At 41.0% G+C, this 21,479-nt stretch overlaps 2 protein-coding genes across 2 annotated transcripts in view; one reads left to right on the forward strand and one right to left on the reverse strand.

The window, feature by feature from the left end:
- Positions 1–549: 549 nt before the first annotated feature.
- Positions 550–5,805, reverse strand: oaz1a (ornithine decarboxylase antizyme 1a). Its single transcript, XM_059991077.1, is given in 6 exon segments — positions 550–943; positions 3,019–3,104; positions 3,478–3,650; positions 4,462–4,548; positions 4,550–4,607; positions 5,566–5,805. Coding segments are annotated over 6 exon segments (645 nt in total). The 5' UTR covers positions 5,676–5,805; the 3' UTR covers positions 550–812.
- A 230-nt stretch (positions 5,806–6,035) lies between these two features.
- Positions 6,036–21,479, forward strand: part of LOC132405982 (uncharacterized) — a 60,832-nt gene continuing 45,388 nt past the window's right edge. The window contains exon 1 of the mRNA XM_059991074.1: positions 6,036–6,243. Coding sequence (XP_059847057.1) covers positions 6,197–6,243 — 47 coding nt within the window. The 5' untranslated portion in view covers positions 6,036–6,196. The remainder of the gene's footprint in view (positions 6,244–21,479) is intronic.

A 21,479-nucleotide genomic window follows, 5' to 3' on the forward strand; every position in this document is an offset into this window, starting at 1 on the left:
AACTTGTATATTCAAATTTGTTTTCTGGGGACAATACAAATGTCACTGACATGTTAATTGCACACTGCCGCAGACACACCCTTCTAAAAATAATTCTGGAACACAAGTGAAACAGATTAAATTCCTACTATTGCAATTTTAAAATACTGTATTGAGGCACAGTATAAATTGAATAATAACCAGAAACTGAGGGATCCTTTCCAGTTACTGAAAATCCCCCAAATTACGCACCTTATATCTAAAATCTGTTGTTAAAATTCTGGTATTTTTGGGATGTTAAACTCAATGCAAACAAATTTAACTTCGTTATGTTTTAAAACCAGTCTAGTTCTAAAAGACAGTTTGCTTAGGAAGAAAAACAACCTTAAATCAGAGGAAGCCCACTAAAATAGCAAAGAAACAGGATCATGAATAGAAGTGGGTCAAGTAGGTCTGTGGAGCATCATGGGCAATTGCCACCCAAGGATGCCAACTTATTTCTGTGATTTACTTCAAGAATCCAAGGCAAACACAAATGAGTGAATTTACATTCAGTCCAAGATAAACAACTCAACAGTAAAATAAATTTTATTATTGCAACATTAGCTTCAAAACTAAGTATGCAGTTAAATTCATGGCAAGCAATTTATTTGCTATAATCATAACATGCAAATAAAGATACAGTACAGTGAAATTATCTAACCAACCACTGAACCTTAAGATTCTCCCAAGGCTGTAATGCCAGATGGGGGCAGAATTTCACCAATACACCTTCACAGATGAAAGAAAATAAAACCCCAGAACATCAAAGCGCCAAGATAAAAAGCACACATTTATTCTTCATCAGATGAGTCTCTTTCAAATGTATACATCATGAAGAAAGCATCTGGTCTTTTTGGGACAAGGGGATGCCCAGGCCTCACAATCTCAAAGCCAAGAAAGCTAAATGTGCGAAGTAGTGGAGCTGAAATTTAAAAAACATGTCAATGAGAAGAATGCTTAAGTGGATTTGTTACAACACTAAAACAAAACATGAATTCTAATTGCCCAAATTAAACAATGCTTCATTCAATAGCTTAATAGTTAAAACATCCAGAATTTGTATGCACTAAATTCATAAAAGTAAAATTCCTCAGACATAGTAGCTCTGCAACAGCTATTGCCATTAGGTCTGCCTGGACACTGAAGCATCAACTCTAAACACAACATTCAGCATCAGGTTCAGTATCACTAACGTGAAATGTTTTGTGGCAGCAATATAATACGCAACCACAAATTACAAAAATGTTCATGGGTTGATTGTCTATTCAGAAATCTGACGACAAGGAGATGCCCTCCTGAATCGTTGAGTGCGTGTCTTCAGGCTCCAGCACGTTCTTGATGGAAACAAGAGGGCATGCAATGTGATAAGGGTCTTTAATGCTGGATGATGCAGCATCTTTTGAAGGTGTCCTTGATGCTGGGGATGGAGCTGGCTAATTTTTTTTTACAACTTTAAAATCAGTAGACCAGTTAACTGGGCTTGTATCCTCAAGGCATCAATTATTAAGCTTTGATCTCTGCTCTCTGGTATGCTAGACTAAATGCATGATAGAAGTTTGGCAATAAAACAAAACGCTGCTCTCAGGTAGTCTGTTTCTCATTAAAGACCCCCCTCAGAACTCAGGAAAAAAGATATTGTTCTTTTCCTTGTTTTGACAAAGGGTCTTAGACAAATATATTAACTGCTTTTCTCTCTACAGATGCCATCTGACCCATTCAGCAGTTTCTGTTTAGATTTCCAGACTCCGCTTTTACCAGTGGGTCTTCAAGTCATCTGGGTTAATATCTGTGCTCTGAATTAATAGTTTAACACCCAATTCTGTACCCATGCCTCGTGGTGTTAAATACCTGTAATACTAAGTTTTAAAACAGATTACCTATTTTATCCAATGAAAGTTTGTCTCTTCAGTTATACACTTTACCAATCTTATGAGTTGGGAAAGTTTATGTAGCTCCACAGTAAAGACAGATAAGTGTACAATTTGTTTTTAGTTTAAAACAGATTTCCCAGAGCCCCGAAGCAGAACTGAAATATTAACACTGATACTGAAGAATCAGAGTGGGACCACTATCAAATGAAAATTCTTCACTGTTTTCATTTAGAACCTTCAGTTAAAATCTGCAAAACTATGGCAAAACATTGTTTGTTCACTTAGAGCCACAAACACTCATGTTAAATACAAAGATGGAGAAAATGTAATCTCCCTCTTCTTCTCTCTCCCCCCCCCCCCCCCATTAACTACCTCTAATGCTCATTTTATCCACCAAAATTAAAGGCATCTACCCTCAATTATCACTTCAAGATACTGGTAAGAGTGAGGCAGACTACCTACATATTGTACTGGATTCCAAAATAGAATTTCAAATTCTGAAGCTTAGATGTCAACTTCAGCTCCAAGTTCAATCAGGCAGACTTCATTGTTGAAAAGGGAGCAATAGCCAACTGCAAGCTCCATCAGAAAAAGATGCACTTCACACACTGAAGTGTTTAATACACCAATAATTTATTTCTCATTGCCATTCTTGCTTCTCCCACTAAAACAAGCTGTTTCTACACAGACACATTGGCCTCAAGATCAACTGTGAACTCTTGAAGTTCAGCACACTTCAATACTTTATGCAGTTGGCACTGTAAACTCCCAAATTAGTAATTGATCTGTGTACCAAAATATTTAACAAGTCTCTTATTAAACCTAATGCTGCATCAAAATAATTGGGTAGAACAAATTGTCTTTTAAGATTCTTTGTGAAAACTGACAACCTAAAAAGCTCTCTCCACAAGTGGCTGCATCAGCTGAATACCTGTAGTATTATTTTTATTTCACAATTCCATGGACTGCAGTGCTTCGATATTCATTAATCAGGAATTCAATCTGACTACTGATCTCTTAAAACAAATAAAAAACCCCTATCACAAAATCAGAATAATCCACCACTTAAAAGGGTCAGTTACAAAAGGGCAGTACTAACGCTACATTGAATATATTGTAATTTTACCTCGATCATCCCTGTTCTTGTTGAAGCAAATGAAGACATGTTCAACATGAAGATGTTCCTCTGCAAATTCAAGCAGGATGGTAAAGCTGAAAGTAGTAATGGATTAAAGTTAGGAAATATTGCTAGACTTTTTGTACAAAAAGACCTTCGCAAAAGCATTGCAAACACAAGAATATCTGCAGATGCTGAAAATCTAAAGCAACACACACAAAATGCTAGAGGAACTCTGGTCATGCAGCATTTATGGAAAGAGTAAACAGTAAATACTTGTTTATCAGCTGCTCAAGCTGTCAAGTTATAGCAGTAATTGACAAATTCAACATAAACTATCACAATGGCCCTGTTAGACTATAGAGAGAAAGCACAATCCAGTAGCTGTGTTGCGTGTACTACAAAAACTTCAAGCATCAACTGAACCTTATGAATAATCAAATTCACGAACCGTGTTCCAAAACATACCTTTCTTTGCTTCCTTCAGGCAATGCCCCACCTGGGAGTTCAATGTACAGATTGTTGTTGTTTAGTATTGCTCTCCAGTGAACAACTCTTGCATCAGTAAGCTTGGACTGGAAATGGAGAATTTTAGTCCTGCTGCTTGCACTCAAATCTTCTGTTACACTCAGCCGGTTGTCCTGGAGTTAGAAAGTATTCATGATGCAATTTCCAGGCGAACATTTCATTGAATACCATGTTAAATGCCAATTGAGAATGTTACTGAACACTCAATTAGACACCAAATTAGTGATAAAATTTCAATTGTATTTTATTTCCCCTAAAAATCTTAACCTATTGATATGCAAAAGACTGCCCGTGATGTCTGTACTGGACTTCTGAGATCCCAGCTCTGAATCCGGTTGGCTCCTTGCACTTTCCATCCCTGCCAAGTTGAGCACCGAGCTAGCAACTCAGCCTTGTTAAAAACAGAAGAAATGCTGAACAACAAAGTTGCTGCCCGAAGGAACGACAATTGATATGCAAGTATAATGCTATTACAGCTCAGTGCCTGTTCAAAGCTCAATTCCAGCGTCCTCTAAGGAATTTGTATGTCTTCCCAGTAAACCCATGGATTTCTGCCATGTACTCTAGCTTCCTCCCACACTCCAAAGACATACTAGTCAGTTAATTGGTCATTGTAAATTGTCCTGTGATTAGGCAACAGTTAAACTGGTGGCTCACTGGGGGATGGGATTCATTGGGCCTCTAGGGCCTGCTCTACACTATCTTTAAATAAAACTTTTTTTTCAAGAATTGTGCACCTTTACTCTCTTCTGCACTGAACTCTATTTGCCAATATTCTGCCCAGTGCTTAGCTACAAAATTAAAAATGAAGGTCAATCATTATTAAAAAAATAATGAAAACTCCACAGGATTTCCATCATTTTACAAAGTGCACCAGCTCCCTTCCAAATTTAATAAGTTACCTCAATGAAGTTCAATACTTACTGAATACAATACATTAGCTGCAAGATTGTGATCCCTCTGAGCAGTCCCTCGCCCACCTGGGATCTTCAAGGGTGGGTGAGGGACATCAGGAACACCACAGAGGCCCCGGACCAGGGTTACGACAAGAAGTGGAGGACAGCCTGGAACTGGAAAGACAGCATTTAATACCTGATGTCAAATGGACACAAATTAAGTCATCTAAATTCCAAAATGACAATATCCAATACCAATTCAAATTCAAGCTAAAACCAATCCAAGGATTTTGCCACTTCCCCTTTCACTTCCTTGCTATCCCAAGACTAGTTTAATCAAGGGCCAGTTTGGTGTGACACTTAATATTCAGCTGAATTTATGCCAAACACAGGGAATAAATCAACCAAAGTCAATTCATTACATACTTAGTGCAAATTTAAATCCATTTGCCTCTTCAATCACAACAGGGTGTTCTCTAAAATCCTTCCTTCTCTCCAAAATGCAACAGGTATTAACTCAACAGTTTGGGTCCTTTGTTTGCATTCAAATGCTACGTTTGGGGACTGACCTCATCTAGGATTGTGTAGAGAGACCAATGTGCATTTTGGAACAGGTTTGGGAGGATGGTGTAGGCAGAAAGGTCTATTTGGTATTCCCACCCACCCTCTAGCAGTGAGTGGGCAGGCAGGCTGTTATTTCCTACTGTATTCCCAGTCTAACACACCCACACACCACGTCACATCGGTAGATGCAGCCTTGAGGGGCTTTCTAAAGCTCACCCCCTCTATGAATTTGTTTGTGGAATTGGAGGGTGGAGGCAGGAGGACGAGGGGAGAAAGGTGCAAATGGAATGCTGCAAGAAGACAAAGGAAGAATGGAGGAATAATACTCCCCCTACCCCGCTATGCAACGCAAGAGCAGTCGCCATTTTATGACAGCCTCCCGTACTCGGGAGGTTTCAGTTATAATTAATGACAGTCGATTTTATCCTTTCAACACGATGTTTAACCGACACGGGGAATTAACGTGCAGAAAGGCTTTTTAAACCGAAGGCAAACATTTGGGGTGTTTCTAGACAGCGTGAAGCCGAAGCCCCCCCCCCCCCCCACCCGCACGAACCCGAACGCCTACCTTTCGGTAAAAGTATTACTACTACACGTCACGGAGGGCATTTTGTTTCCTTCTTTTTCTCTAGCAAAACAGTGACTATTCAAAATGCGCTGGAGGGAGATCTTGACCATCCGGCCTTAGGTTCCTCCACGAGACACCAGCTGAAAGGCGGGTGCGGGTGTCGGCGACGCTGCTCGGAGAGCGGAGCAGGCCGGACACCTCACACACGGTCGGCAGCGGCCTCTCTGTGACGCAGCCGCCCGCCGGGCGGGCTATTTATAGGCGGCCCCCGCGCCGCCTCCTGGGAGGTTGGCCTCGCGCGCCCCTCCCGCTCCTCGTGCCCCCCCCCCCAGCAACCGCCGCCGCCCCCCCGCCCACATTCGGAGAAAAGCCGATTGTTTAAAATATGATAAACAACCGCGGATCCAACGCAGGAGGCAATGGCCGGCTCGCGAAGCATTCTGGGAAGTGCCGCTTCACGGGTTGTTTTTTTATTTTTAAAAATATTTTTTTTGGGGGAAAAAAAAAGAGGCCCCTAAATTATGTTTTCGGACGGGGCAGGCGGCCTCAGGGGGAGTGGGGAATCTTTCAGCGGGTGTGGGGCGGCCTCCGTTCGCGGAAGAGGAGGACACGCGCCTCCGTGGGGTCTTTAATGGGAGGCGAGCGAGGATTGGCGAGAAGGGCCGATCGGCCGCCGAGGTACGGGGTGGGAAGGACGGTTTTTTTTTTCGCCGCCCTTCAAGGGACCCGCGTTGGCGTAGCGCCGGACTCTTCCCATGGCGGCACAGTGTGCCTTTGGGCCAACGGGAGTGGGCTGCTCAATCACAAACAGCGTTTATTATCACTGGCCCAGCCTGGTTTCTTACACGTGTGCTTCAAAAGATCGAGTGACAGGTGTTTCTGTTTAAGTTCCAAAGTTTCATATGACTATTAAGGAAAGACTATCAACCAGAAAATCTGTATGTGCATCTGAGATGGTTGCTATTATTTTAGCCTTGGACTGGATCTAAGAAGGGCACCCGGACTAGGTACTTCTGTGCTCTAATTCGTTCTCGGTTTTGATGTCTATTAAAACAAGTATTTCAGATTGTAGGGTGGCTACAATTGGTTGCCTCTCTACCAAAGGCTTTCCTTCCCTCCAATAGCCTGCAGGTCACAATGCAATACATAATAGAAAAAACTATGAATTACAATAAGTACACACACATATATTTAATAGTTAAATTAGTAATGTAAAAACAAATAAAAAGTAATGAGGTAATGTTCAAGGGTTCAGTCTGAAGATGGCAGAAGTAGTTAGTTGTTCATGAATCATTGAGTGTGTGCCTTCAAGCTTCTGTATCTCCTTCCTGACAGTAGCAATAAGAGGGCACGTCCTGGGTGATGGGGGTCCTTAATGGTGGATGCCACCTTTTTGAGGCATTACTCCATGAAGATGTCCTGGGTACTATGGAAGCTGGTGCCCATGATGGAACCAAGGTGTAACACCTGCTTAGACCTCCCCCAACCCCGATCAGGATCACGTGAAGCCATGGGAGCAGGTGGTGGATGGTCGTATGAGCAGCTGGTGCACATCACAAGTCCTGGTTATGTGACCATTGATGCCAGGCAGACAATCTCTGAAGAGTATTGGTATTGGCTGAGGTCACCCATCATGTAAAAGACCCTGCCCAGAAGAAGACAATGGCAAACCACTCCTGTAGAAAAATTTGCCAGGAGCAGTCATGGTCACCCATGTCAAACAACATGGCATATGATGAAGACTTCAAATTGTAGGCCAGACATTCTGTTGGACTACCTATGTTGAGGCTGCAGTGTCCATTTTTAATGTGTTCCTGCCCATGTTGGGGTTGAAGAAAACGAGGTGACAGGCCGTTTAGCCAAGCAATCACTAAGAAATAAGGATGTTAATATAGTGGTGCCTTTGCATAATTGGGAAGTGAAAGCCATAATTAAAAGATCTATTCAATCATTGTGGCAACAAAGTTGAGATAAGGAAAAGAAGGTATAGCATTTAAATAAAATTCAGAGGATGGTGGGAACTCAGCTGGGAGATGTGCATAAAAAGAGGGAATGTGTTATGCTTTGACGTTTATGTATTGGACATACTTGGTTGAATAATTCCTTGTTCAGAATTAATATGCATGATACAGCATTTGTAGGGAGTGCATTTGTCAAACAGTGCAGCATATATTGTTTGAAGGTAGATACTATCTGGTAGGGTATCACTGCCATTGTAATGTATATACAGTACTGTACAAGTCTTTGACATATATAGAATTAGGGTGCCTAAGACCTTTGCATAGTACTGTAGTAATTTTATGTATTGCACTGTTCTGCTGCCACAAAAAAAATTTCATAACATGTGAGTGATGATAAATGTGATTCTGATATGGGTCTCTATTGTGGACTGAGAGAGGGAAGGGGTCAGGGAGAGGGGAATCATAGTTGGGAAAAGCAGAAGCGAGAGGGAAAGGAGCAGGAAGCAGCGGAGAGATATTCTGTAATGGTCAATAAACTGATTATTTGGAATCAAATGACCTTGGCTGGTGTATGGGGGCTGGGTGTGGCTGCATACTCGCCATTCCTGGCCCCTGGCACTCTTTCTCTGCCACCCACAGCGCTTCACCCTCACCATTCCCAATATCTTTTGATCCCACTAGACTTACAAACTTGCTGTCCATTCCACATTGACAATACAGTATTGAGCAAAGATCTTAGGCATCCTAGCTATATATATGTGCCTAAGATCTTTGCACAGTACTATAAAAGACATGAAAATGTGTTATTTACTGCAGGAATATACATTACAAACAATAGTTTTTATAAGCCAAGGTAGCGTGACACTATTACAGCTCTGAACATTGGAATTCAGAGTTCAATTCTGGCGCCGTCTTTAGGGAGTTTGTACATTCTCCTCGTGACCGTGTGGGTTTTCTCCGGGTGCTTGGGCTTCCACCTACCGTTCATGGAGGTACTGGTTTGTAGATTAATTGGTCATAGTAAATTGTCCAGTGATTAGGTTAAAGTAGATGGATTACTGGACACTGCGGCTCATTGGGCTGGAAGGGACTGTTCTATACCATACCATGTCTCCAAATAAAAATAAAATAAGCTTAAATTAGCATAAATTAAACATAAATTGTACAACAAAATAAACATAATGGCAAGGCGATAGGAAAAAAAGAAAATACTCTGAGGCAGTGTTAGGGTTTTCAAAGTTGGTTTAAGAAACTGGTGTAAGTGGGCAAAAAGCTGTTCTGAACCTTAAGGTGTAGGTCTTCAGGCTCCCTGACAGCAACATCAAGTAGAGGACATTCAAAAGCACAGCTCAAGTAAATTTCCTGCCCACACCATTTATCAGAAGCATGCCCTTAAAATGTGTGTGCAGTTGGATCCAATTCTTTTTTTCTATTTTAATTCAGACTATTTTCTCAATGATGTTTATATCAATTTCTTCTTGATACCTTTGAAACAGTGGATAAATTAGCACAACATTGTGGGCTAAAGGACCTGAACTGCTCTGTAATGTTCTATGTTCTCTGTTAACGTCAGAGGTCAGGTCTGTAACCAGGTCACTGGAGTTGTGATACAGCTGCACTTCTAGCTGTGCCAATGTTTCTTCATTTGTGTTACACAATGAGTATTAGTCATTTGTCACTTCTGCAAAAGCTGTAATGAGTTAGTTTGATGGAATACTCCCACAAGAGTACAAAATGCTGGATCTTGGTGAGTGTGGAAGTTTAGAGAAGAAAAAAGCATGATTTTGGTACCTCATTAAAATCAATTCTCACTGCTGTCTATAAAGAATTTGTACATTCTCCCTGTGATTGCATGGGTTTAAAAGTTCAAAGTAAATTTATTGTCGAAGTACATTAAGTCACCATATACAACCCAGAGAATAATTTTCTAACAGTTATACTCAGTAAATCCAAGAATCATTACAGAATCAATGAACAACCGCACCCAAGAGCAGACAAGCCACCAGTGTGCAAAAGGTGACAAACTGTGCAAATACAAAACAAAATAATAATAATAAATAAATAAACATCGAGAACATGAGATGAAGAGTTAGAAACAGAAAATTCTTGAAAGTGATTCCATAAATAATGGGAACAGCTCAGTGATGGGGCAAGTGATGTTGAATAAATTATCTCCACTGGTTGGGGGATAATATACTGTACATGTGACAAGTAAAGTTAATCTGATCTGATCTAATGTGTGACCTTGTCAAAAGTCCACTGAGGCTACATGAACTGCTCTCTCCTCATTTTGTTATTTCATCACAACTTGAATCATTGGTCTGGTAGGATCTCCTAATAACACCATGCTGATGATCTTTGATTAAGCATTGTACTTCCAAGTGTAGGTTCCCTCAGGAATTAACCTGCCATTATCATTAGGGTTCACAGGTCTGCAGTTACCAGGATACAGCCCAACCCATCACAGGCAAAATCCTCCTCACCATTGAGCACATTTACACGGATCACTGCCACTAGAAAGCAGCGTCCATCATGGTGGAACACTACCATCCAGGCCATACCCTCTCCTTGCTATTACAATCGAGCAGGAGATACAGGAGCCTTAGGTCCCACACCACCAGGTTCAGGAAAAACTACTACCCTACAACCATCAGGCCTTGAACTGGCATTAATAACTTCACTCACCACAACACTGAGATTCCACAACCTATGGGCTCACTTTCAAGGACTCTACACTTAATCTTACCAATATTACTTAGTTGCTTATTTACTTTTCTCACCTACTCAGTTTGTCTTCTTCAGGACATTGGGTGTTTGAAACAAGAATTGGTCTGAGAGAAAGCAGAAGACCACAGAAACACAGTGAGGAAAGGGATATGAAAAAAAAACAAAAGGAGTTTAAAAATCATCATAGGAGCACAAGGAAGTGATTGGCAAGTTGAGTTCAATGCCAGGAAAGGAGCTGGTTAATAAGTTGCTAGTTGCTAGTGAGTACTTTTAATTTTAAATTCAATTGATTTCTGCTAAATGAGTTAATCTAATAAACTGTAATGTGGCATGGGATGCCAGATATGTGGAATGTGTTTCCTGTGTCCTAGACAGCCACAAGTGTTGTCACCTGGAGGAAATGGTTCTCTGGCTTTAGATGTTCAAGCCTCAGTTGAAATCACTTGGAATACTGTGAGCAGTTTTGGGCCCCATATCTAAAAATGGATGCACTGGTATTAGAGAGGATCCAGAGGACACTCATGAGAATGTAATTGTTAATGTATGAAAAGCATTTGATAGTACTGGGCCTCTACTCAGTAGAGTTTAGAAGAATGAGGGAGATCACAATAAGCCCAGATAGATCAGATGTGGAGAGGATGTTTACAGTAGTGGAAGAATTTTGGATCAGAGGGCAAACCTCAGAATACAAGGGCATCCCTTGAGAACAGAGATGAGAAAGAATTTCTTTAGTCAGAGGGTGGTGAATCAGTGGAATTTATTGCCACAGACATCTGTGGAAATATACTCATTGGGAATACGAGAGGTGATTGATAAGTTCATGGCCTAAGGTAGAAGGAGATGAGTTACTAACTTCAAACTTTCTGCATAATCACTCAAAGATTTGAACTGTATGTGCATGTAACGAGGTATAACTCATCCCCTTCTACCTTAGTCCACAAACTTATCAATCACCCATGCTGTGGATATTTTCTGGAAGTCCAAGATCCATATGCTCCACCACCGCTGGACTATGTGTGTAAATGTAGGAGGTGACTATGTTGAAAAATAAATGTGCTAGGTTTTCTAAAATTGACGCCTTCTACCTTAGGCCACAAACTTATCAATTACCCCTCATAGTTAAAACAGAGATTGATAGATTCTTGATTAGTGAGGGTGTCAAAAGTTATGGGGAGAAGTCAGCTGAATGGGGTTGAAAGGGATAATAAGTAAGCCATGATGGAATAGCAGAGTGGAGTCAAAGGATTAAGTGGCCTAATTAGTCTCCTATGCCTTATGGTCACTGATCAGTCTATGAGCCTGCTGCTTCAGGGTTAGCCCTTCTCAGGGGGCTGACTGAGAGGAGCTGGGTGAAGGCCACACAGATATAAAGTACAGAGAAGTACAATTAAGGAAATCAGCTCAAAAGTTCAGTGGAGCAATGGAAAATGGAATTTAATCCAGGCATGTGCATTCTGGGAGGTTAAATTCTCATGGGACATCTAAAGAAAATGGCAAGGATGTAAGTTCAAAAGATGTGCAGAGAGTTCTTAAGGTGCAAGTGGTGAAAAGGTAGAAAGGGTAGGGTTATGGTGCTTTCTTAATGTACTGCTTCTTGAAGGTGTCCTTAGTTGGTCAAATATTAATGGGGAAACAGTGACTGGAAGTATAACATACCATTTAGTCTATCAAGAAGGTTGGTGACTAGATTTTTTTTTAGATAGTTAAACTCGGCAGTGCAAGGAGTATTAGTGAGGAAGCATTTTTGTCAAAGTGATTGTCATTCAGTTCCTTTAGCATTGGTTAAAGTTAAAGGTAATATAGGTTTCAAAGTGAAGTGAGATAAACTATATTAGACTCAGGCTTGGCATAACAAAAGTGGGTTGGAAATAGTTACCTGAAGCCGAAACAATCTCTAAGCAGAGGAGGGCATACAAGAAAGATTCAAAGGCAACAGACACAAAATACTGGAGGAACTCAGCAGGCCAGGCAGCATCTATGAAAAAGAGTAAACAGACATTTCAAGCTGAGACCCTTCATCAGGAACGTGCAGAGAAAATAAAACAAATCATGCCAACAATAAAAGTAAGCAAATAGCATTCTGAACTAAAGTCCACAAAGGGAATTCATCCCCGGATCCTTAGCTCAGTGGGTTCTGTTGCTTTGATATGCTCCGGAGCCCGGACCACGCTGCGTTGATTCGGCCTGTACCTGACCTTCCCAATTTGGCCCAGCGCATAAATCGATCACCTGAACCAGATAAAATATGTTTATCTGTTAAAAGTGGTAACTCCAAGTGCTCGTTTTCCAATTCTCTCTACCAATGGGATGTGTGCAAGAGGATTGGAAGGTGACCGGTGTTTTATCATTGTTAAAAATACCCTTTACACCACTGGTATTTAGGGCACCAATGAAGATCCTTCATCTCTGTCTGTCCTTGGCCATTCAGAAGTAGAATTGCTGTTTCCATAACAGTTTGATTTTGCCAGTCAGGAGTTTTAGCCCTGAGCTGAACCCCTGAACCTAGAGGACCAATGGACCACTCTTAGTCTGCCCTCTACCTTTCGATCTGTTTGGCATAGATGACCCTACAAGGAGCCAAAGCATAAAGCCCTAACTCCAGCCAACATAGCTCTCCAGGTTATTGAGGCACGCAATCCTCCAAACCCATCAATAAGGTTGTAATCCTTTTGGAGGATTGTTTAAAAGGAAGGAATGAATTCAAGTATGTAACTAAAGACCATTTAGCTTAACTGTGATGAGTATATTATTATAGTCCACTGTAAATGATAATGTAAATCTTCATTTAGAAAGTAATGGTTAAATTAAGGAGAGTTAGCATGGATTTGTTAAGGGAATGACATGTCTGAATAATGGTTGAATTTTTGGAAGGAGGAAAGTTGATGATGGCAGTATATTTAATCTAATCCACATAGATTTTAACAAAAATCTCCAATGTTTGTGGCATCTGGGAGAGTAGCAGATTGGATACAAAATTCACACAGTTGGAGAGTGGGCATTTTTTGAGAACCAGCTATTCCTTGGTTTGCAGGACCCAGTTCTTGCTTTTTATAGAAGATATTTATCATTTAGGTTCTAGACTCATCTATCCTGTCTGTGCCCCTCATAATACAAAAACTGTCCTTGTGGTTTACAGTGAGGTGTAACACATTTGGCCACAGGAATATAAATTGTCTGGGTCTGATTGTAAAAGTACAAATGCAGCTTAACTCAGACAAGAATGATGTAATCATCTGGAGAGATAATAGGATGGGGGAGTAGATAATAAGCAAGATACAAGATTCAAGTGTATTTATCACATGTACATCAAGCACTGCATGTAGCTGTGGCCACAGTACAGAAAAGACGTTTGTGCTATGCATTCTGTTTTACACTAGAGAAACAGCTTGGTGACTTTGCCAAATAATACTCTTAATCAATCTGCAGGAGTGGCCCTCAATTTCAGTTGCCCATCACTTTAAATCTCTATTTGACCTCCTACATTGCTCCAATGAAACCCAATGCATGTTTGAAGAACAGCAACTCACCCTTCACATTTCAGCTACACACAGTGCAGGAGCTCAGTATTGAATTCAACAACTTCAGATAACCAGCATTTCCTATTTGTGTCAGAACTAGCCAGTTTGACGTAATCTCATCTAAGTGCACCATTAACTCTCCCACAGGTGTTTTAGTATCAACTCTGATTTCAGATTTCCAGCAAATGTCATGTTCTGCAGTCAGTATGGATTGGCAACATCTCCTCCACAATCACCATCAGCGCAGATGCACCACAAAGCTGTGTACTTAGTCCCCTCTGCTCTGCTGGATTTATACCTATGACTGTGATGCTAAGTACAGCTCCAATGCCATATTCAAGTTTGCTGATGACACCAAGGTTGTTGGCCAAATCAAAGGTGGTGGCAAATCGACACGTAGAAGGGAAAATGAAAATCTGGTTGAGTGATGACACAACAACCTCTCACTCGACATCAGCAAAACAAAAGAGCTAATGATTGATGACTGGAGGAAGAAATCTGGAGTCCATAAGCCAGTGCTCATTAGGGAATCAGAGGTGGAGAGGGTCAGTAACTTCAAATTCCTGGGCATTGTCATATCAGAGGATCTGTCCTGGGACCAACATGTAAATGCCATTTCAAAGAAAGCGCAACAGTATCTTTCTTAGACATTTTCACACATTTGGCATGTTAGCTAAAACTCTGATAAACTTCTATAGATGCACAGTGGAGAATATCCTGACTAGTTGCATCACAGTCTGGTATGGAAACACCAGTACCCAAGAACAGAAAAGCCTATAAAAAGAGGTGCATGTAGCTCAGTCCATCACAGGAAAAGCCCTCCCTACCACTGAGCACTTCTATAAAGAATGCTACCACCAGAAACCAGCATCCATCATCAAAGACCCCCTCCATCCAGGCCATGCTCTCTTCTCACTACTACCATTGGGAAGGAGGTACAGGAGCCCATTGCCCTACAATCATCAGACTCCTGGAACAGTGTGGATAACATCACTCACCACAACTCTGAAATGATTATCGACACAACCAACAGACTCACTTTCAAGGATTCTGTAGTTCATATTCTCAGTTTTATTTGCTTTCTTATTATTTATTATTATTAACACTTGTTTCCTTTTACATGTGTACAATTCATCAGTCTTTGTGTGTAGTTTTTCAATGATTCTACACTCCTTCGTTCTACTGCGTTTGTCTGCAAAAAATGAATCTCAGGATAGTATTTGGTGATAATGAAATTTATTTTGTACTTTGTACATTGGACCTTGCACAGTTCCACAAATATAGTTTTTTTTTAAATCGACCTCTTTTATCTCCCTACCACTCCGGACTGTTTAGCTATGATAAGCTAGATACCACCAAAAGGAAAACAGAAGTGACAGAGCAAAACTTTGTCTCTGCCCTAACACAGAAGTGCCTTTCTTCTCTCCACCATTTGCCCCTTTCTCCAAACTTAAGTGCATTTGTTTTCTCATTTTTCTAGTTCTGATGATGCATAACTGATTTAAGACTTAACTCTGTTTCTCACTCCTCAGGTATTTAGAGATTCAAAGAACATTTATTATCAAAGTATGTATACAGAATACAACTCAGAGATTTGTCTTTCCGCAGCCAGCCACAAAATGAAGAAACACCATGGAACCTGCCTAAGAAAATATCAAACACCAAACACATGGAAAAAAACAAATTGCACAAACAGTAAGAAGCGAGTGAACAACAACACATAGAATATCAAACATCAAAACAGTAGTACAGTATTCTGCTTAGATCAGTTCAACGCCACGCTGCTGGCCAATGCAGACCATACGGCCTTTCTTTGTTGAAGCAGCCCAATCCGCATCAATCACCCCGATCAAACTGCTCAAAAACAGCAAAAGAAAGTAACCAGAATCCAGGAACACATGCAACATGAGCGGCAAAGTGCCCCAAAACGAGCCCAAAGCCTCACTGATCATTCATGACAACATGGATCCCAAAACTCCTGTACTTTCCTCCAACAGCAGCTAGTCAGAGGGAGAGGAAGACCAGTCAACACAGGCAGATGGCACTAAATACCCATCCATCCTCCACTTTCATCCTCAGCAACTTCAACCTTGCTCAGCACCTCAATCAGAGAGAAGCAACGGAGTCAATCGTGACCTGATATGCCAAGCTAATCCACCTTTTCCTGTTTCTTACTTAAGAATTCCAGCTTTTTCTGTTTCTTATTTACTCCAGAACTCATGTTCACAGTATGAAACAGGTTAGTTAGTTAGTTACTGCCTGTTATGCCAGTGGTGTTTAGGACAGCAATGAAGGTCCTCCATCTCTGTCTACCCTTGGCCATCTTCTCTATTGTGCCCCAGGTGTGGTTCAGGGTCCTCATATCTGCCTGTATAGTATGGCGCCAATTTGGCTTTGGTCTCCTGCATTTCCTCCACCTTTCAGAGGTCCAATGAAGTTCTGTCTTGATGGTGGTTGGCCTCTGTTATCATGTGCTCTGTCCATCTCCAAAATTTCCTCATGATGATTGTGGCCATGTCCTCTTGGTGACACTGAAGGGGTAGGGCATGTTTGGAGATCTTTTTTGGTCAGAATATATGGAGGCTCATGATATAGATTGATGACAGCTTGGCAAGGCCGTTCTCTGTCATGTGCCAGCATTCTGACCCGTACAAGAGTGTGGACAGAACCCAGCTCTGGTACAGCTTCACCTTAGTGTGGACGCTGTCATTAGTTGGAACACAGCATTGGATCGCAGTCATGTTCACTTGTCTCCCTTTCAGTCTGGTTCTCATCAGCCTACTGTTGATTGGTTTCAACCCCAGCAAGCACTTCTCAATGCCGTTCTTCAAAGTGATAGCTACACCATCATGATGCTGACCATCTTCCCTTCCTGAGTATAAAACTGTTTCACCAGATGCTGCCTTTAGTCTGCCAGACCCAATCCATCTGCTGTCACTGATCACACATTTCTGCAGTTATTGGTGCTAGCTTACCAGTGTTGTACATGGTTTGTACATTCCAAAAACCAATTTTGGTCTTGATCTTGCTGGTGTTCAGGGCTTTTTCCATCGTACCAGTTGCATCCTTTCAGTTTTCACTACTGTCAGTCATGAACATCCCAGGTGGAGACTCAGGAATACCGTTGCACACAGAGGATTCTTCATTGCTGTTTCCATAACAGTTTTTTTTTTGACCTGTCAGGGTTGTTAGCCCTGAACTGAACCTCCAAACCTGGAGGACAGGTGGATCACTCTTAGTCTGGTCTCTACCCTTTGACCTGTTTGGCACGGGTCAAAGCACCCAAGAGTCAAAGCACAAGACTCTGACTCCAGCCAACATAGCTCTCTAGGTCATTGAGGCATGCAAGCCTCAACAACAAGATTGTTGTTGTGGTCCTCTTGGAGACTGAACCAGGTTCAGCAACAGTTATTGCCCTGTAACCATCAGGCTGCTGAATCAGCGAGGGTCACTTCATTCATCTCGATGTTGCATTGGTCACTGAACATAACCTGTGGACTCATTTTCAAGGACTCTACAGCTCATATTCTCAGTATTAGCCATTCATTCATGTATTTATGTATTTATTATTACTATTTACTCTTTTCTGTTTGCACAGTTTATCTTCCTTTGCACATCAGTTGCTTGTCAGTCGTTGTGTGTAGTTTTCCATTGATTCTATTATATTTCGTTCTATGAATGCCTACAAGAATCTCCAAGTAATATAGACATACTTTGATAATTACTTTAAAGTTTGAACATTATTTTAGAATTCTAGTTCTGCAGTCTCTTATGCTTCAACTGGAATGAAACTTTTATAATGGAGCAGCAACAGAGGAGATTTCTGACTGGAAAATTTTGTGAGAAAAGACAAGTTAAGCTAATTTTTTTTTTGAAGTTTGAACAGAGGAGACTTCATTAAAATGAAATAAATTATGTGGAAGTTAAGTAGAATAAATAAGGATCTATTCCCCAGGGCAGAGAAGGGATGAGTGGGACTAAAATCCACACAGTATAGGGTGATAAATTGGTAAATTAGTTTATTATTATCATGTGTACTGCCATACGTCAACAAATTGTTGTGTACTTCATTCTTAGAGGTATTGCGTTGAGGGAGTGCAAGCAAAATAATAACAGAATGCAGAATTAAGTGTTACAGTTACAGAGAAAATACAAAGCAGGTAGACAAGAAGATGGAAAGTTCAAAGTAAGTTTACTATCAAAGTACTTCTAGAATCAAATAGAACTTTATTGTCATTGTTCAAGACAAGGATTACGGTGCTACTCCAGTCCATACAAAGCAGATATTTACAATGCATGCGGTAAGGCTTAATTTTTTTTAAAATCCCATATTTACATGCAAAATGCGACTTTGATAATCCATAACACTCAAAGGCTGTTGGCCAGCCGGGGTGTAGCATTATTCAGCTGCCCAACAGCTCTGGGGAAGAAGCTGCTTTACGATCTTGTGTATGTTACCATATACAATGCTGAGATGCATTTTCTTGTGGGTATTCATAATAGACACAAAGAATAAAAGAAATAAAGCAATAAATATTGAGAATATGATATGAGGAGTCCATAGGTTGTGGGAACAGTTCAATGTGAGGGTGAGTGAAGTTATACCCTCTGATTGAGGGGTAATAAATGTTCCTGAACCTGGTGGTGTGGTTTCTGAGGCTCCTGTAACACAATTTTCCTTTAGTATTAGGATAAGGTGGTCTTCTTGAAGAAGGTGAGAAACCTCAGGTTACAGCAGAGAGTGGGTTAAAAATACCTGCAAAAACTCCCATCAGCTGATCTGCACGGACAGCCAGGGAACTTTCCAGGCTGGGTGCTTTTTGTGGGTTCGCTCCCAGGAAGACTGATCTTGCATCCACCGTGGTTCAGATGCATTGGAGGCTGTTGGGATGGTGGTAATCCCCCATGTTAAAAACGTGCATAGAATGTATTAAGCTCATCAGGAGGGATGTGCTGTTGCCACTGATGCTGCCTGACTTTGCCTTGTTAGAACATGAAAACCCTGCCACAACCGATGTTTGGTCTGGAACTCGATTTTGGACTGGTACTGTCTCTAAGCATCCTTGACAGCTTTACAGAGGTTGTATCTTGATTTCTTGCTAACGTTGAGGTCACCTGATTTGAACACCGCAGTCCTAGACTTCAGTAAGGACTAGATCTCCCGGTTCAGCCATAGTTTCCAGTGTGGGAAAATCTGCATTGTCCTTTTTGGGACACAGTATCAAATAACTGTTCAATTGTTAGATGGAACATCAAAACATACAGTGAAATGTGTCCTTTTGTGTCAAAAACTAACGCAGTTGAAAGAGGTGCTGGAGCAAGTGTCACAATGCTTCCCATTCCATTCTATCATTTTAACTTACTAACCTTAACCTGTACGTCCTTAGAATGTGGGAGGAAACCGGAGCACCTGGAGGAGACCCACACAGTCAAGGGGAGAATGTACGAACTCCTTACATATGGAATGAACTATAATTGCTGACACTGTAAAGCAGTGAGCCAGCCATTACACTACTGCGCCACCTGATAATCAATTTGAAGCAATAGTCAGTCAGCAATGATCAATAACAAACAATAATCAGTTTGAAATCAAAAGGGCAGCTTATAGCGCTATATATGAGCACAGGCTACTGGTCTGCCGTAGGGCTGTGGTGTACAGTGGTACTGTTTGCAAACTGTCATAACTATGAGACTTTTAATTTTATTTATTTAATTTTTATTTTTAGAGACACAGCATGGAACAGGCTCTTCCAGCCCCATGAGCCGCACCATCTAGCTCCCACCTACTTAACCATGGCCTGATCACAAGACAATTTACAATGACCATTTGGCCTACTAACCAGTACGCCTTTGGATTGTGGGAGGAAAACACAGCACCCAGAGGGAGCACATATGCTTCACAGGAAGGATGTACAAACTTTTTACAGATAGCATCAAAATTTAAATCCGAACTCCGATGCCCTGAGCTGTAATAGTTTCGCACTAATCGCTAGTCTACCATGTTGTCTTCAAATGCATTATATGCATCAAAGTTAAACAAAGGGGTTATGTTAACACTGTCTATATCAAACCAAATGTCAACAGTTTAAACTAAGTTTATTTTGCATCATTGTGATATAGGCCAAGGAAGCTACCACATTTAATACAGTCAGGGGCATATATGCTTCATTTATCAACAACTGGGATGTTTGTGTACTCAGAGAGTCAGTCCTCACAACACTAATCCTGGGTGTCTGAATTCTCTGTCCTCAGAAGCTTTTAGACCATTCACGCCCTAGCAAAAATACCTACATATTCAGAAGTGTCCTGTCAATTATAGTGTGCTCCCATCATAACTATGTAATTCAATGATGCCATTTGTCAGACAATTGTTATAAGCAATTGCCTAATATGCAGAGTTCCTTCTTCATTTGTATGTGTTGCTCTTGAAATAAGCAATGCCATTGTAGCTATTGAATTTATATTGAATCGCCTGCTGTTACCTTTGTTCCTAAGAGTAGAAATACTTGACATAACTTGAATTTAAGAACAGAAAACTTAAGTAATTTGAAACTCCACTGGTATCTACAGGAGGCTCTGCCTCAGTGAGGTAACATGCATCATCAAAGATCCTCACCACCCAAGCTATGCCATCTTTTCACAGCTAGGAGGTAGAGAAGTGCACATCACTAGGTTCAAGAACAGCTAATTTCCTTCAACCATTTGGTTCTTGAATAAATTAGAAGAATACCCTAATTATTGGCGATTGTCCATTGTATCTGATGATAACAGGAAACCTGTGCAGGAGAGTTTTTAAAGTGGAAAAACTATTGTACTGGTGCAGTTTCACTCTCTCAATCTTGGAAGTCCAGGACCAGTGATACAAGTAGTCAACACAATTGGGGTCTTCCTTAGTTGTAGTGGTTGACCATAACTTCTATGCCATGTCATGCCTTTTGCTCTCCACAGAGTGTTGCAGAACTGCCTTTCTGGCTGTGGATCTCACTGTAGGTCTCATCTTCCCGGTTCACCAGAACTGGCTTCACATACTAGGACAGGCATGTCCCTGTCTCTCCAGGTATGCGGCCCTCCAGCTACCCTCACCTAGTTTAGCCCGGAGGCCGAAGCAGTGTACTGGGGTGTGGCCCCTGCCACATGCAAACAGCTACTTGGAGCCATAAGTCTCAGAGCTGAGTGTCTGGTGGGGTCCAAAGCTAGATACGACAAGCCCCTTCACCAGAAGTTCTACCCTCCCTGGAGACCCCATACACCTCTAATTACTACAGTTTAGCAACACTGTAACCATTTTGATCACTTTGCTATAAAATGCACTTCTTGTTCTAATTGTGTACTTTCTTCTACAAATTTTTGTTTTACAAATAAACTCTTCTTGCTGGGTACAGGTATCGATTTTAACTGATATTTCGGTAACAAACTCTGCCATCTTCATCAGGGAAGTTTATTCGTCATGTACACCGGGAAAGCACTAGATCCTTTCTCAACTGTGTTTTTATTTATTATGTAATTCAATATTGCTGCTTATATGATGCTCTGTGCCCGTGATGCTGCTGCAATATGTTTTTCATTGAACCTGTTTATACATGTACTTCTGCATATAACAATAAACACAAATTGGACCATAGTAAACAAAAAAAATTTAATTTTATTGAAAACTTGTAACACTGTATAGTAACAAATTTGTTGTTTAAAACATATCAAAGACGTTATC

This window comes from Hypanus sabinus, chromosome 16 (genome assembly GCF_030144855.1).
Source record: "Hypanus sabinus isolate sHypSab1 chromosome 16, sHypSab1.hap1, whole genome shotgun sequence".
Classification (NCBI taxonomy): Eukaryota; Metazoa; Chordata; class Chondrichthyes; order Myliobatiformes; family Dasyatidae; genus Hypanus; species Hypanus sabinus.